Here is a 16,097-nt window from a genome sequence, read left to right on the forward strand (position 1 = left end):
TGTCGGTGTTTCATGCTCAACTTCCCCTTCGTTCTTGGAATCCGGCAGAAAGCCTGCCGCCCCCAGAGGAAGGACCCTGGGTCACTGCTGTCGCGAACGCCCTGCTCACTGCGGTTTTCCCTTTGTTTCTGTTGCAGAGCTCTCGCACACGAGAAGTTCACCAAGTGAGTATTTGGGCAATGCCCTTGTTACCTTCTTCCCGGACGAGTGTCCTCTGTCCTGCGGGCGTCCCCCAGCAGCCAGCCCTCCTTCCGGCCCGTCCTCGTCACGTGCCTTCTGGGAGGCAAGGATGGCTCCTCCCAGAAGTTCTCCCGGAGACGCGTGTCCAGGCCCGTCCAGGCGTCTCCTGATCCTGCCAGCTCAGCCGGTGCCCCGCCCCTCCCCAGCTCTGTCCTCAGCCCCCGATCCCGGCCCACCCCAGCCGGGACCCTGGGCATGACTCTGCCCCTACCCCGTCTCTTTCAGGGAACTGAAGTACGTGATTCAGAGGTTCGCCGAAGACCCACGACAAGAGGTGAGGCCTCCCTCTCCCTCGCAGGCACACGGTCCAGGCTGCAGCAGGGCGCATGTGGCTCTGTCAGGGCCCCCTTGTCCCTCGCGGGCATCCTTAACAGTTTACAAAGGCTCCTTTGCCTTGTGCATAAACACAGCCCCCAACCCAAGTGTCCAAGCCTGGCCCGTGATGTCAGTGTTTTACTGTAAACTGAGGCTCCCCAGAGGTGTTTCCCACCGGCTGTTTCTCCTTAGGGCACGGGCCATGATTTAGGGCCAGGCTGGCACCGGGGCTCCTAACCAGCTCTGAGATACGGCTCATTCTCTCTGGTCCTGCCGTTCTGAGTATCAGCGGGCCAGGGAAGATGTCTGAGCTGGGATCTGAGCCAGGTTTTATTTCCCGGGCATGGTGGCCTAGGGCCTCCCCGAGGGGCCACTCTGCCCCTCCAACAGCTGGGCTTCAGGGAGAGGGCAGCAGCCTTCCCTCCCAGAGCCCCTGTATGTGAACAAGGACCCAGAGTGGGCTGGGAACCCACCCCAGCCGTTCTCCCATTGCATCGCTGTAATGACAGCAACAGCCTTCGCTGGGTGCTCACGCTGTGTCAGGCACATGCGTTTTCTCATTTAATCCTCACAACAACCCTGATGACTAGGTGCTACCATCATCCCCATTTTACATTGGAATTACCCTCCTTTTAGAGTTGAGAAAACGGGGGTTACATGCCCGAGATCACACAACTGGTACATGGACCGAGGCCCTACCCTCACCCAGGGATAGTTAGGCTCCAGAAGGGGCGAGCCCTGCAGCGTGCACAGCGGGCCAGGCGGGGCTGCCCTGAGGTGCTCAGGCCCCTTCTCTGTGCCCACGGAGTCTGGGGCATGAGGGGTCTGGTTCCCAGGCAGGGACAGAGGTGGACACGTTGCACCCCTGGCAGAGCCGGAGGATGAGGGAGGGAGTTATTCTCGGTGGAGCCAGAGTATATTCTAAAGAGGCCACACTATAAAGCCTGGTTCGAGAAGGATCTAGAAGGATCTAGTTCTGAAACACCATGATTCTACACCTGACTCCAAAAGCGATCCTCGGGCAGAAGCCATAGACAGGGAGCTTTTAAATGTCTGGGTACCAGCGGTGGTCTCCGTTCTTCTTAAACCTGAGCCATCCCTCGCCGTGCGTGAAGGCAGAGTCTCAGAATTCCCCTGGAAAGTGAGGCTTCATTTCAGACGCCGACTTTGAAGTTGATGAACAAAAGTGGTACCAGCCGCATCCCAAGGCGGAGCGGCAGTGCCAAGTGCCAGGAGGGAAACTTCCCAGCCCGGGTAACGCCCGGGAGGCTGCTGAGGACACGGCCCCCCAGCAGGCCCCTCTTGCCAGCCGTGCCTCCCGCTTCCGCCCGCCTCCTGCTCTGATTTCCTCTCCTGCTTCTCTTCCCCTCACTCCTCTCCCTTCCCACCTTCTCCCTCCCAGATGGAGCCATAGTTGTTTTCTTATAGATTCTCTGCTGTATCTGTTGAACAGAGTTTCATACTCTTGCTTCCTTGTTTCTTTGAAGTATAGCTAAGTTAGCGTCCGATAGTCTTCCAACTCAGAGGGAAAAGTCAGAGCCCTGCCGCCCCTGCTTTCTGTTTCCTTGTGTGTGGGTTGTGATCAACTGAGTATCTGTGAGTAAGTGACTCTTGGCAGGAGCTCGTCCTTCACTCTCTCCCTGCAATTACAGCGGGGCCGGGGTGGATGTGGAATTCCTCCCACATGTGTACACGTGTTTGCACACACGCACACACGCCACCCACACACAGACGTGTGGAGCCCTGGGGAGGAAGCTGAGAGCCACAGAGAGAGCTGTGCTTCGGGCAGCACTGAAATTGCCCCCGACTCTGGACAGAGACCCTTTCTCCTAAGGAGAGAATGTCAGGGTCCCAGAGAGAGAGAGAGAGAGAGAGAGACATCGGCGGGACAGAGGCAAAGCCTGGGGACAGCACCCATGAGGGTGAAGTAGGGAAGCAGGCAGACCCCCAGAGGTGGAGGGGCAAATGCCCCAAAAGTGAGGGAGTGGGGTAGAGGTTCAGAGAGAAAGGAGAGCAGAGAGAGAGAGGAATTGAAGACACAGAGAGGGGGACAGAGACCCAGACAGAGAAAGGAGAAAAAAATGCCCCCATCAAAGGTGCTGGAGAGAGCGGCACAGAGGTCCCTTTGCGCCTCTCTACCCCAGCTTGGCCACAGACTTGCTTTATTCAGGGCAGCTAAACAAACCAGGGCCCGGCCCTCCATCCTGAGGAGCTGGGGTTCCCCTGTTTATGGATATCAGAGTTTTTCCCAAAAGGCCTTCCGTGGAATTTAGTAGAAGGCTGGGCAGGTCTGGACTAAACTAAGTTAAACCAGTTCCTTAACCGTGGGACTTGTCTGGGCGTTTGCCATTGGCGTGTGTGGATCGTGGGCCACCGTCGTCACGGGTCTGCAGGGGCTGACCAAGCGCTCTCCCCCTGCGGCAGGTCCACTCGTGCCTGCTGAGCGTGCGAGCCGGCAAGGACGGCTGGTTTCAGCTCTACAGCCCCGGAGGGGTGGCCTGCGACGACGACGGGGAGCTGTTCGCCAGCATGGTACGTGAGGGGCAGGGGTGGGAGTGGCCGGAGCCACGGGCGGGCACATTGGCTTCCCCTCCCCTGACCAGTGAGAGAGCCGCCCCGTGCCCCCTGAGGCCGCCCTGGAATTTCCAGGCTGAAAGGATGCCGGTGATGAAGATGGTGATGGTGACGCCGGCCACAGGTGTCACTTCCTCACCTCTTACCTGAGCAGGCCCCGAGCCAGAGGCTCCCCCAGCAGCGTGAGGAGGGACACTTCCTATTACCCCATCTTCCAGACGTTACAGGTGTTAACTGCCCAAGCTCATCGGGATCACTGCAGCGCGTTGCTTTGTTCAAGGGACTGAGCGCGTAATGGGCACAGGTATCCTAGAAGGCGCTGCAGATCCATCCGCCAGCTCGTCTGATCCTTGCCCCGTATCGCCAAGGTCAGGATGACCGGCCCACCTTGGAGATGAGGCATCTGAGATCCCCAGACCAATAACCGCATCCTTGGTGACTCCTGATACTTTCCTTGTGCACTGTGACCGACACCTCACATGCACGATCTTTCTTCATCTTCACGGCAGCCCCATCCCTTAACTACCTCTGTGTGGAAACGGGCACGGAGAGGTGCAGTGGCTTGCCCGAGGTCACACAGGCCTCCGGCCTCCAAGTTCCTCCCTCGGCCAGGCCCACGCTGTCCAGAGCCGGCCCTTCTTCCAGTAGCAAAGAGTGTCCATCTTGTGAAAGGAGGCACAGATGCCCCTTCCCCAGGGCAGATGCTCCTCTAGGCGGCCGGCAACCTCACCTAGCCCGCTTGCTGACAAAACCAGCTCCGTTCCACAGTCACTCATGTTCCAGAGCTTGAGAAGGGCGCAAGCCTAGGCTGGCCGTGGCTAAGGTTGCAGCCCTGCTACACGCTAGCCTGATGACCTCGGATCAGGAACTTGCCTCTCGGGGCTTCGGTTTCCTCGTCTGTGAAACGGGGAGCATAGTCCTGGCGTCTCGGGATTACCATGGTGATTGCCTGTGACAATATATGCGAGGCGCCGGGCCAGGGCCTAGCGCACAGTGAGTGTGCAGAAGTGACGGGCGTGGTTATTCTCATCGCTGCTGGGCAGCCGGTTCAGTGGAGTGAGCAGCTCATAACGCTCTCCGCAGTGAACTTGGCAGTGTTTGCGCAGTGACGACAGACCCCAGCACTGCCTCTGGATCCTCTCTGGAAAGGGGCTTATTTTTAGGTTCCTTTCCTTATGCACTTGCTCTCCACTCCTCGCCTGCTGCCTGACGTGTCCCCTTTGAGTGCCCTGTGTGTCCTGGAAATGCTGGCCTTGCCTGCCTGCACCACCTCTCACAGGCTTCTCTGCTCTGATGTCACAGCTTCACCATGGCAATGCCCCGCGGGTCCCCCCCCCCCCCGCCCCTTGGTGCGGGGACTGTGAGAGAGAGAAGTCAGGGAGCTGGCAGCTCCCCAGCCTGAGAGATTGCATTTGTATGCCAGAGTTGTTGGTGATGCAGCAGAAAAGAATATACGTGGGGAAGGAAGCAGGCAGCCCCTGGATGGTGATGCGTCGTTTCCATGGAGACACATGGCACGGATGAGGTCCCCTTGATTAGGCTGCCGTTTCCAACCGCAGAAGGGCATTTGCTCTTACATGAAGTCAGGGGGAGAGCACACCAGGTGTTTGGGCCTCCCAGCTGTTGGTTGGGGACCCTTGCCCTTGGGCACCCATCTCCAGATGCACCAGAAAGAAACACACTTTTCTTAATGGCTGCCCTGCAGATAACCCAAGATGGAGCAGAATTTGCCAGTTCTTGGGTTTCTGGGGCAGGCGATCACTCAGAACACCTTTGGGACTCACAGGGGGCTTGGGAAGGGGAGACGGGGCTCCGTACTGTTCCCTACCCTGCGTGTGAGGGGTGGGCCTGTGCACCCTAAGCAGGGGCTGCCGAGATGCTTCCGCCAGGTTTGACGGTGCCAAGACCCAGAGGGCCAGATGTCAGCAGAGTCCCAAGGGGTATGGGAGAGGGGGCTTTTGTGTGTGTGTACGGAGCGGAGGTAAAACATATATAACATAAATCTTACCGCCTTAACCATTTTTTAAAACATTTTTATGGAAGTATAGTTGATTTACAATGTTGTGTTAATTTCTGCCCACCTGAACCATTTTTAAGTGTACAGTTCTGTAGCATCAAGTGCACCGACAGTGTTCTGCAGTCACCACCACCATCCATCTCCAAACTTCATCTTCCCAAACCGAAACTGTCCCCGCTATAAACACTAACTCCCCACGCCCTCCCCCCGCCCCGACACCCCACCCCACCCCCGCTTCTCCTTTCTGTCTCTGTAGTCTGACCCTAGGTCCCTGCCATGAGTGGGACCCTACAGCATATGTCCTGTGAGTGGCTTACTTCACGTAGCACAGTGTCCTCGAGGTTCATCCACATGGGAGCTGGTGTCGGGGGGGGGGGTCCTTTGAATCCCCCGGGGAGAGTCTGGTGATCGTTGCAGATGCAGTGTCCAGACTGGGTGTGGGGTGTGTCTGATCAGTGTCTTCTGGTCTCACGATCCTTGTAGCACGTAGAAGGCAGGCACCGCGGGCACAGCCCACGCGGTCACTGCCCTTCACCTGGCCCATCTCTCCTCACAGGTGCACATCCTCATGGGCTCCTGTTACAAGACCAAAAAATTCCTGCTCTCCCTGGCAGAAAACAAGCTGGGACCCTGCATGCTCCTGGCGCTGAGGGGGAACCAGACCATGGTGGAGGTAAGGAGCTGGCCCGAGTCCCTGGTAAGGTTTCCAACTCTCCCAGGACTTCATCCTTGTTGATGGAGCACCTTCTAGGAGCCTCTAGGAGCCCTGAGTTATTACAAGAGCTGGGGACACGGCAGCGGACGAGGCAGGCACAGCCCCAGCCCTCCTGAGCTTAGCGGGAGTGGGAGACCTTCATCAAACCGTCTGCTAATTTCATTTTAATTTCACTTTTTGATCCACGTGGGTCCAAGGGATCGATTGGGCAGGTTTCTGCTCCATTTGTCTGTTGCCGCAGAACAGACCAACCCCAAATGGGGGCTTCAAACAATAATGCTCATTTATTTGCTCCTGGGTCTTGGGATGACTGGGCTCAGCTGACCACTTCTCACTCTGAGTGTCTCATGGGGCCGCGGTCAGATGGGGGTGGGCTAGGTCCTCCCAAGGCTGCTTCCCTCACGTGTCTGGCGCTGGCCTGAGGGGACGCGACCAGCGGAGGCTGGAGCAGCTGGGGCTGCCAGGCCGCCGTCCACACAGCAGCCTTGGTCGTAGCCTTCCCACTCACCGAGGAGCACACACCAACCCCGGGCACTCATGTCACCTCTGTCTCCCCCAAAGTCCCCAGAAGCCTGGGGCTTCCACAGCCACTGTCCAAAGACACCTGGCAGAAGCTATATCTCTTTTCCTGTCTCAACCTCAGAAGTCAGGCAGCATCACTTCTGCCACTTTCTGGCCATGAGAAGTCGGTCCCTGGGACTTCCCTGGTGGTCCAGTGGTTAAGACTCCACGCTCCCAATGCAGGGGGCATGGGTTCAATCCCTGGTCCCACACGCATGCCGCAACTAAAGATTGGCGTGCCACAACTAAGACCCAGTGCAGTCAAATAAATTAATTAATTAATTTAAAAAAAAAAAAAAAAGAAGTGAGGGCTTCCCTGGTGGCGCAGTAGTTGAGGGTCCGCCTGCCGATGCAGGGGACGCGGGTTTGTGCCCTGGCCTGGGAGGATCCCACATGCCGCAGAGCGGCTGGGCCCGTGGGCCATGGCCGCTGAGCCTGCGTGCCCGGAGCCTGTGCTTCGCAACGGGAGAGGCCACAGCAGTAGGAGGACCGCGTGCCGAAAAAAAAGAAAAGAAGTGAGTCACCGAGGCCAGGCCCATAGTCAAGGGGATGGGAATTAGACTTCACCTCTCAGCAGGGAGAGCATCAAAGAGTTTGACTCCCAGAGCTTTCCGTGGAAAAGCAAGGGATAGAAAGAGGTGTCCTGTCTTTCGGGCTCTACCAGGCCCTAGGGGCCTGGCGTGCATCGTGCCCACAAGCGTTAACTGGGAGCTCCCACGCGCTGAGTGTGTGCGCTAATGTTCCCGTTACACAGAGGGGACAGCGGGGCAGGCGATCCCCCCAGCATCGCACAGCCGGAAGTGCAGAGAGCGGGGAGAGAACAAGACCTGGGAACGCATGGGTGTGCCGAGCTTGGCCGCCTCCCGAGGCGTGAGGGGCCCTTGGGACAGGCTGAGGGTTCAGGCCTCCGCGCCTTTGAGAACCAGCCCCGCCCAGAGTCTCGGGCTGGCGGTAACTCTCCTCCCGGCTCTTGGCAGATCCTGTGCTTGATGCTGGAATACAACATCATCGACAACAACGACACGCAGCTGCAGATCATCTCGACCCTGGAGAGCACGGGCGTGGGGAAGCGCATGTATGAGCAGCTGTGCGACCGGCAGCGGGAGCTGAAGGAGCTGGTGAGTCCACGCCCGGCTGCCCGGCCCGGCTCCGGGGCTCCCCTGCCCAGCAGCGAGAGCGGGGCTGCAGTGAGCAGGGCAGAGCCCAGGGTCCGTGGCACCTGTGCCGGCCTCCACCTCACTGACTCCTCCTCCAGACCCAGAGAGGTCGGGATTGCCACCCGCCACTTTCCAGATGATCAGAGAGGCTGAGTCTGCGGCCCAAGGTCAAACAGCCCATATGGGCCTGGTCACACACACATCCTGTGTCACCCTCCGAGCCAGGCCTGGCAGTGGCTGTCTGTGCCCCTCCTCCCTCGCCCACTTCCCTCAGGCCCTTCATTTCAGGGCACGGGGCTTGATTTCCGAACGCCAGCACCCGTACCTCCTGGCCAGAGGGCTTTCTCTGTCCACGGGCACAGCAGGACAGAAGGGGTGGAGAATTCACACCCCGTGGTCTCCTGGAGCAGCTCTCAACCAGTGACTGGCGGGAGAGGTGGGGTCTCTCTGTGAGATGTGACTTCGCCACCATTTCCCAGAGGCCCAGGGGTAGCTGGGGTGATCACAGCCTCTTCCTTTAGGGGCCTTTGTGGTCTCAGTTCCCCGCTCCCCTGCTGGGGTTTCTTGGGATCGCCTCTCTGATAAACCACCTGCCCTCAGACCTGGCCTCGGGGTCTGCCCCTGAGACAAAGACCACCATGTTGCCTGCCTCTACCAAGAAATACAAACAGTGCCATGAGAGGTGTTATGGAGGCGCGGGTACCGGGTGAGGGCTCAGGGAAAAGTGGGTCGTAACCAGTCTGACTTCTGTTGCAGCAAAGGAAAGGCGGGCCCACCAGGCTAACACTGCCCTCCAAGTCCACAGTGAGTTGGTTTCATTCTCCTGCAGGGCTGGGAGGGAAGAAGCGGGTTATCCTCCCTGGTGGGGAACAGCAGACAGTGTGTGCTGGAGGTGATGGGAGGAGGTGAACAGGGACCCTATGGTACTTCCCTCCCTAGGAGGGAACTGGGTTGCAGGAAACCAAACATTATGATAAAGATTACTGTTGATATTAATGTTAATATGTTACCAGTTATTCATAATGATGATAATAGCTCATATACGTTGAGGATTCACGTACCAGATAAATTGTGCTCATAGTTCCTTTTATCTTATGACAAGAAGCCTATCGGGCTGGTGCCTCCTTCCCCATTTTACAAGGTCTTCAGGGATCTTCGTTCCTTCTATCCTGCTGCCCCACTGTGCTTGGCACATAGCTTCCACCTCATAGTCCAAACTGGCTGCTCAAGCTCCAGCCCTCTTATCTCCATTCAAGCCAGGAGGAAGGAGGAGGAGGCAAAGAGGAACACGCCCCTTCCCTTTAAGGACCTTCCTGGAAGTTCTGCGGGACACATCTGCTTGTATACCGTTGTCCAGGTTTAGCACGTGGCCCCACCTAGCTGGGAGATTAGCCTTAATCCAGGGCAGCCAGTTGGCAGCTAAAACTCAAGGATTCTATCACAAAGATAGAAGGGACCCTCAATGACCTCAGAGTCTAGTGCTCACACACTCCTTGAAAGGGCCTCAGTGTTTGCAGGTGGGAAATGGGCGCAAGCTCCCGCCTGGGAAAGTGAGACGGTCGGACACACATGCACACGCCTGTGGGAGGGACGTGGCCTTGGAAACACCCCACTGGTGACTCAGGCTGTGAGTCACAGCTTCGAAGGCTTTCTCCAGCTAGGCAGCTGCCACCACGGAGATGTGGAGGCAGTCGTGCCCTCCCTGACACCCCGTTTTGTCCCAACCCACTGGACCATGCTCTCCTCCCCGCCACAGCTTTCTGTGGGGCTGGGGAGGGGAGGCTTAGGGCCTCGGGGAGCTGCTGGCAGCCCCAGGCCTCCTGAGACCCCGCCTGCCCGTCCCGTCTGCAGGATGCTGACTTGGCTCGTTTGCTGAGCTCTGGCTCCTTTGGAAACCTGGAGAACCTCAGTTTGGCCTTCACCAACGTAACCAGTGCCTGCGCTGAGCACCTCATCAAACTGCCTTCTCTCAAGCAGCTGAACCTGTGGTCCACTCAGGTACATGTGGCCTGCCCTGCCCCCTGCCCCCTGCGCCCCGCTCCGTGCCCACCGTGCACCCCTGCCGCAGGCCTGTCCTGCACCCTCCTCCATGGCTGGCTTTCTGCCCAGAACCCACGGGGCCAGTCGCTTCATCACCACGCCCCCTCCACGGCACAGCGCCCACGTCCCCCAGAGGGTCCCAGGCCAGAGAAGGTTTCGCCCCTCGTGAAGCCCAGTGGCCCGTCCCACAGTTGGAGTCGCCAAGGCCCAGAGCAGGGACGTGCCCGGCACAGCTGACACGTGACACAGGTCTCACACCCCTGCCCAGGGGTTGTGCAGGCGGCTGGTGGGTCTCCTCCTTGTAATAATGTCCACAGCGCACGGTGCCCGCTGCCCGTGCTTAGTACCGACTGGGCTGTTAAACACGTACCAGCACGTGTGGTCTCCACTCCACTGTGAGGTGCAGGCCCTGCCGACACCCTCATCTCGCAGAAGAGAACCGGGGCGTTCCCAGCGGCCCTGCTGTCCCGCTGTCCCGCCCAGGGAAGGGCCACCTCGGCTCCCGCTAGTAGCCACGAGTCACTGAGTTCAAAGCCACCCTTGACAGATGGCAACACCGACTCCAGGGGGGGCCCTTGTCTGGTCCACGGCACCGGCAGAAGCTGGATTTGAACCCGGTCAGGGCACTGGAGTCTCTGGAGAGAAGCGAGAGCAGCCCAGGCCCTGAGGCGTGGAGGCCATGGGCCTCAGGCCTGGGCTTTGTCCTGTCTCCTTGCTCCGCCGCTGCCCCTGCCTCGGGGTCGTCGCCCCGGGTGCCCGGGGAGGCCAGCGTCAGTGTCCAGGCTGAGAAGGTCTCTGCCCCACAGTTTGGAGACGCTGGCCTGCGGCTCCTGTCGGAACACCTCACGATGCTCCAGGTGCTGAACCTGTGCGAGACGCCCGTCACCGACGCCGGCCTGCTGGCCCTCAGCTGTGAGTCCATCCATCCATCCCTTCATCCCTTCCTCCATTCACGCACCGTGCTGTGTGCTCCCGGAGCACCTCCCCCATGCCAGGCGGAAGTATCCCTGCCCTCGTGGAGCTGATGCTCTAGAGGAAAAAGGAAGAATGAGTGAGGCCCAGCCCGTGCCCTCCCGACGCTGTCCCAGCCCCTGAGGGCAATCGTGCTCCCCTGACCCGCCGCAGCAGCTGTAGCCCCAGCCACAGCCTTCACCTGGGAGTCGGTTAGAAATGCAAATTCTCGGGCCCTGCCCCAGACCTGCTGACTCAGAAACTGCACTGTAACAAAGTGCCGGGCGATTCTCAATGCACATTAAAGTTTGAGAAGCACCGCCCTAGTAGAAGGAGCCACAAAATACTCAAGGCGCCTAGAACTGTCGATTTCTGTACCCTGACCCCAATCTACTAAACTCAAATCTTGGGTGATGTTGAGCCTGGGAATCTGCATTTCCCATTTCCAGGTCCATTGGTTTAGATGAGAGGCCCTGGGCCTCAGCTGAGAGGAATCCAGGAAGGCTTCCCAGAGAGGTGACTGGATCTGGGGGTGAAAGACACATACGTAGGAATTGACCGAGGGGGAGGCATGCTGGGCAGTGGGCATGACTCCTGCAAGGTCGTCGGCATGTTCTGGGTGGCTTGGGAGTGGCTGGGGGCAGGTGACGGGGTAACAGAGGGCAGAGAGGATGAGGTTTAGAGTCACAGCGGGGTCCACTGTCTGCAGTGTGACAGGCAAGTTCTGGGGACATTTGGGGTACAGGCAGTGGAGGGACATGACAGAGGGGGACCAGAAGGGAGAGAGGCTCAGAGGGCAGGGGGAGAACGTGGGCCCAATTCAGATCAGCTCCTGCCTGAAATAGACCTTCTGTACGTAGTGGTCCCGGGCTGTGCCTCTGAAACCCCACCTCCCCGACCCCATCTCCTAACCAGAGGTCTCGGCAACTCAGTCCGCCCCCAGCTTTTCCATCCTGTACCTGCAACTGCCCCTTGTGGGGTCCCACTGACCTAATGACTGTGTCTGTCTGTCTGTCCCTGGACAGCCATGAAGAGTCTCTGCAGCTTAAACATGAACAGCACCAAGCTCTCGGCGGACACCTACGAAGACCTGAAGGTAATCCCTTTCTTCCCTCCTTCCTTCCTTCCTTCCTTGGCAAGTGCAAAGGTCCTGAGGCAGAAAGGGTTGGTACGAACCGACTTTGTAGCCAACGTGACTAGAAAGTGAGAGAAGAGACTGGAGCCAGACCGGATAAGGCCTCGCAGGTCACGGAAGGACCCTGGATCTCATCCAGGTTCGGGAGGCTTTCAGAGGCTCTAAGCAGGGTAGTGAGTTCTGCTTTTACAAGTTCGTTCTGGTTGTTACGTGGAAAGCAGGATTTTTGAGGGAGAGTACATGCGAGGGGTAGCAGCACGGAGAAGGTTTGCAGGGCTGGTGCAGTCACACAGCTGAGACCCAGGACCAGCAGGCTGGGCTAGGTTGGCAGCTTAAAATCAAGGAAAGAGGATCTGGGTGCTGGAAGGTGGGCACATTTTGTTTGTAAAAACGCGTGTCTCGTCAGGGCTGGAGGGGCTGGGCCTTCAGCAGGCTCCTGCCGCCCCCTCATCCCGGGCCCGGAGGAGTGGGCTCGGCCGCAGAGCCAGCGCCCTGGGAAGGAAGGGCTGGGCCAGGACCGCGCCAGACCCTGGGCACCCTGGAAGCCCTCCTCCAGCAGGGCCTCCCCCCCTCAGCTTCCCCTCCAGCTCAGCCAGACCTGTAGCCTGGGGCCCATTCACTGGCCAAGCCTCCAGACGCCTTCTGTGCTTGCGCTGGGGACAGGGACGCCGAGGTGCGGCGGGCTCACCCCTGCCCAGGAGGGAGCTCAGTCCTGGCAGACAGACACGCGCAGCAGACTGCAGCAGGACGGGGCTCAGGGGCCAGCAGGGAGGGGACCGCCAGCTCCGTTCATTGGGGCAGGAGAGCCTGCACAGAAAGGAGTGGTTAAAGTGAGTCTGCCGGGCAGGCCAGTGCCCAGGAAGCTGGGGAGGCGGAAAGCAAAGGCAGGAGACCAGTTAGCAGCCTCTCTGTACAGCAAAGGCTTGTAAGAAAAAGTCAACCGTTCATAAAAGAAGGCAGAGCACAAGCGCGTCTGGGTGGCAGCGATGGGGGGCAGGAAGCCACTCTGAGGAGTAGCAGGTGGGATCCTGTAGTCCGGCCACAGATCCACGTGGGGGAGCCTGAGTGGGAAGGATCTCCACCCACCCGCCAGGAACCTGCAGCTTATGGATCCCTCTCCATTCTCCCCGCCGGACTCCTGACAGCCCTGAGGGCACAGGCACTGTCTCGGACCGGGTGCTCTGGGTTTGCCCTGCGTTTGGTATCTAGTCCCTCGCCCCGTCCCGTGAGCCAGGGACTGGACTCGGATTCCCTCCACAGATGAGGAAGCCGGCTCCCGGAGGCCAGGGCTCTACCCAAGGGCAGGTGGCCTGCAAGTGACAGTGGTGGGGGGGCTCACATCCTGGGTTTCCTGCCCCCAGAGCCAGTGATCCGAAGCCTCTGTGGGGCGGGAATGTGGACTCCCCAGCAGCTATCGCCTGCTTTCTGTGGGGCCACGTGCCGCCTACTTGGTTCTCCCGGAGGTTCCCCAGCTCTGGGCTCGGGAGCCCCCGATGGTGACAAAGTGGGGAGGGCATTGTGGGAATGCCAGCCGCCGGGCAGGGGCGGGATGGAGCTCTGCGCCACCAGGTTCTGGAAGGGACTGGATCCTTCTTGCTCCCCCCAGGCCAAGCTTCCCAACCTGAAGGAGGTGGACGTCCGCTACACGGAAGCCTGGTGAAGCTCCCGCTCGGCAGGAAGGAGTTTGCAACTGCGACACGCAACTCTTGACTAATAGCTGTAGAGCAGCGGGTCTCGGGGTCCCACCCCGCGTCCTGGCTGTGAGATAGACGGGGGAGTCTTTCTGGGGGCGGAGGGCGGAGGGGGGAGGGGGTGGGGAGGGGGTACGTAAGCACGCCCAGCCCCCACCTAATTCTTTTAGCTTCATAATCGGAAACATTGACCTGATCTAAAACGGACTTTGTAGCAACCAGAGGAGCGGCAGCGGGTCCGGGAGAGGGTGGGGATGGGGGCGCTTGGGGAGGGGGGACCCTTTGTGGATTTTCTTTGCCTCTGTGTTCAATGCCATGTGGGAAGAGTCAACTCTGATGCCATCGTCTCGCAACCCCGACGGGCCTGGAGGCCAAGGAAGGATGCTTTCTCCCTCCGAGGCCCTGCGGAGAACTCGCCCCGCCGTCGCCATCGCCATCGCCATCGCCATCGCCATCGGACAAGACCCGGTCACGTGGTCACGTCATCACACCCACACCCGTCCTGTGTCCTCGCCATTGCTATGCAAAGTGATTCTTGTTGTACATAAGATTTAAATAATGCGCCTATTTAAGAAACGTTGACAAATTGCAGGTCTGGGACCTGCTTCTTATTTATGAAGTCTTTGACCCGCCCGCCTGCCCGCCCGCCGGCCGCCCCTGGCGTGTAGTACTGTACAAACCAGTCAGCTGTCAGGGTAGTGGTAGCATTCTTGTTATTTTTTTAAAGGAAACAAACAGACGGAAAAAAAAAAAAAAAAAAAGAACCTCCTTGGAAAATTAATTGCTTTTTCGTAATGGATTCTCTCTGCTAACGCTCTCATGTCGGTCCGTCCGTCCATCCCTCTGCCCGCCACGCCACCGTGTGTTTCGATCCCAGACGTCTCCAGTTTCCTCACAGGGTGGAGGTCAGCTGGGGGAGGAGAAGTGGGGTCCCCACATTGTCGTCTTGCTCCTCTATGGCCCCAGCTTTCTCTCGGCCCCCTTTTACACATTTGGAGGGGGAGGGTGCTAACCTGTCCTCCCGTCCGTCCCGCAGGAGAGCTGCCCCGCCCCCTCCCCCGGAGCTCTCCCATCTGCGGTGGCCTCTGCTGCCCCCGTCCCTGCTGAGGCTCTGCGACCTGTGGCCTCCCCGCCGTCCTGTGCCTCCCGCGGTCCCCTCATGCATGCCCGCCTCTCTGCATGGTCTCTTGGGAGAAGAGAGACGTCGCCTCCACCAGCCTGACTGCCCACCCCGCCCACGAATGTGACCACTGCAGCGCAGACGCCCCTTCTGCCCCCTCCGTCCCCACACCTGCCCCAAAGACACACCAACCTCTGTTTCTTTTATAAACAAGCCCTCACTGTACAAAACAGCCCTCATGGTTTACTTGGGGTCCCCTCTCCCCCAAGCCCCTTCTTCTGTTGGTTTAGCACAAACACAGCCCCCCTTCAGCACCTCCAGACCTAACCCCCAGTCAATGTAATTGTTTTATATATATTTAATCTTATTCAATGGAAACCATGCTTTTGTCGTTTTATACTTTGCTAGGTAGACTTTATTACCCCCCGACTATGCCCTCATTTTTTTAAAAAAGGAAAAAAAAAGAAATTGGGTTTCAGTCTTAATTCATTTTCCGTGCCAGGTTTGATTTCGTGTGTGCGTGTGAGTGTGTTCTGTTTCGTGTTTTTTTTTGTTGTTGTTGTTTTCTGTTGTTTGGTTTTATTCGCTCCCCTTCGGTCCCATACTTTACAGCACTCTGGTGCAGGAAGAAGCAGAAGCAAAAAAAAAAAAATTTTAAAAGAAAAAAAAAAAAAAAGAAGAGTCGAGACATGCCACCTTTTCCCTTCGCACTGTTGCTTTTCCTGATGGTTAATACTACTGTCACGTAGCTGTGTTCAGAGATGTGAAATACTTTCAGGCAAAAATAAACTGTAAGTGACTCATTGACATCTGACCTTTCTGTGTGGCTTTGAAGGGGCCTCCCAGGGCGATGGGAAGGGACGAGACCTAGGCCGAGAGTCGGGGGCTCACGGCAGAGCCCGGACACCCTCTCTGAGTGTCCAGGACTCCTCACCCTGGCGCGTTAGGGGGCAGATCTTCCTTTGTTGTGAGGCCGCCCTGGGCATCAAAGGATGTTGAGCAGGCCCCCGCCAGCCCTGACCCACTAGATGCCAGGAGTACCTCTCCACCACCCACTGCAGTTGTAACTGAAGATGTCTCCAGATGGGGCCTAGTGTCCCCGGGGGTGGGTGGGGGGAGAGTCAGCCCCAGGGTAGAACCCGGCCGTCCACCTAGACTGCTGTGCGGTAGGGCGTCACGGAAGCTCTAGTCCAGTGAGTCTCCAGAAAACGCGGGTTCTGATCCCCAGGGTCTGGTTGGACACCAAAGACCCTGCATTTCTGAGAAGCTCTGGCTGACGTGGATGCCTCTGGTCTGTGGCGGGCTCCCTGAGGTCCAGCGCCTAGACGCATCCAGCCAGCTGGCTCCTCCCCCAGATAAGAAGAAACGGAACTTTCCCCTCCACCCTGCCCCACGGCCAGCCCACTGCTGCTAGGTTGCTGAGTCTCCTCCCTCTGCACCTCCATCCGCCCCCGCCCCTTTCAGCCAGGGCCCTCATCCCTCTCCCAAGGACAACTGGTGTAACCCCCTCACCGCCCCCTGATAACCCCACACCTTTTTCCTTCCCCCGCTACCTCCCTGCCTCTCCGCACACCTCCCCCT

The 16,097-nt window shown here is 58.5% G+C and overlaps 1 protein-coding gene across 5 annotated transcripts in view; it reads left to right on the forward strand.

Annotated features, from left to right (window-relative positions):
* Positions 1-15,323, forward strand: part of CMIP (c-Maf inducing protein) — a 237,487-nt gene extending 222,164 nt beyond the window's left edge. For all 5 annotated transcript variants that reach the window (XM_022583088.3, XM_022583089.3, XM_089903337.1 and 2 more), the window contains 10 exons: positions 138-164; positions 466-514; positions 2,980-3,087; positions 5,703-5,819; positions 7,400-7,540; positions 8,336-8,383; positions 9,431-9,577; positions 10,426-10,531; positions 11,596-11,666; positions 13,312-15,323. In XM_022583088.3, coding sequence (XP_022438796.1) covers positions 138-164; positions 466-514; positions 2,980-3,087; positions 5,703-5,819; positions 7,400-7,540; positions 8,336-8,383; positions 9,431-9,577; positions 10,426-10,531; positions 11,596-11,666; positions 13,312-13,365 — 868 coding nt within the window. In that variant the 3' untranslated portion in view covers positions 13,366-15,323. The remainder of the gene's footprint in view (positions 1-137; positions 165-465; positions 515-2,979; positions 3,088-5,702; positions 5,820-7,399; positions 7,541-8,335; positions 8,384-9,430; positions 9,578-10,425; positions 10,532-11,595; positions 11,667-13,311) is intronic.
* The last annotated feature ends 774 nt before the right edge of the window (positions 15,324-16,097 follow it).

The sequence above is a fragment of the Delphinapterus leucas genome, chromosome 20, assembly GCF_059928025.1.
Source record: "Delphinapterus leucas isolate spDelLeu-1000000601 "Yukka" chromosome 20, BTC_Dleu_Yukka2, whole genome shotgun sequence".
NCBI lineage: Eukaryota > Metazoa > Chordata > Mammalia > Artiodactyla > Monodontidae > Delphinapterus > Delphinapterus leucas.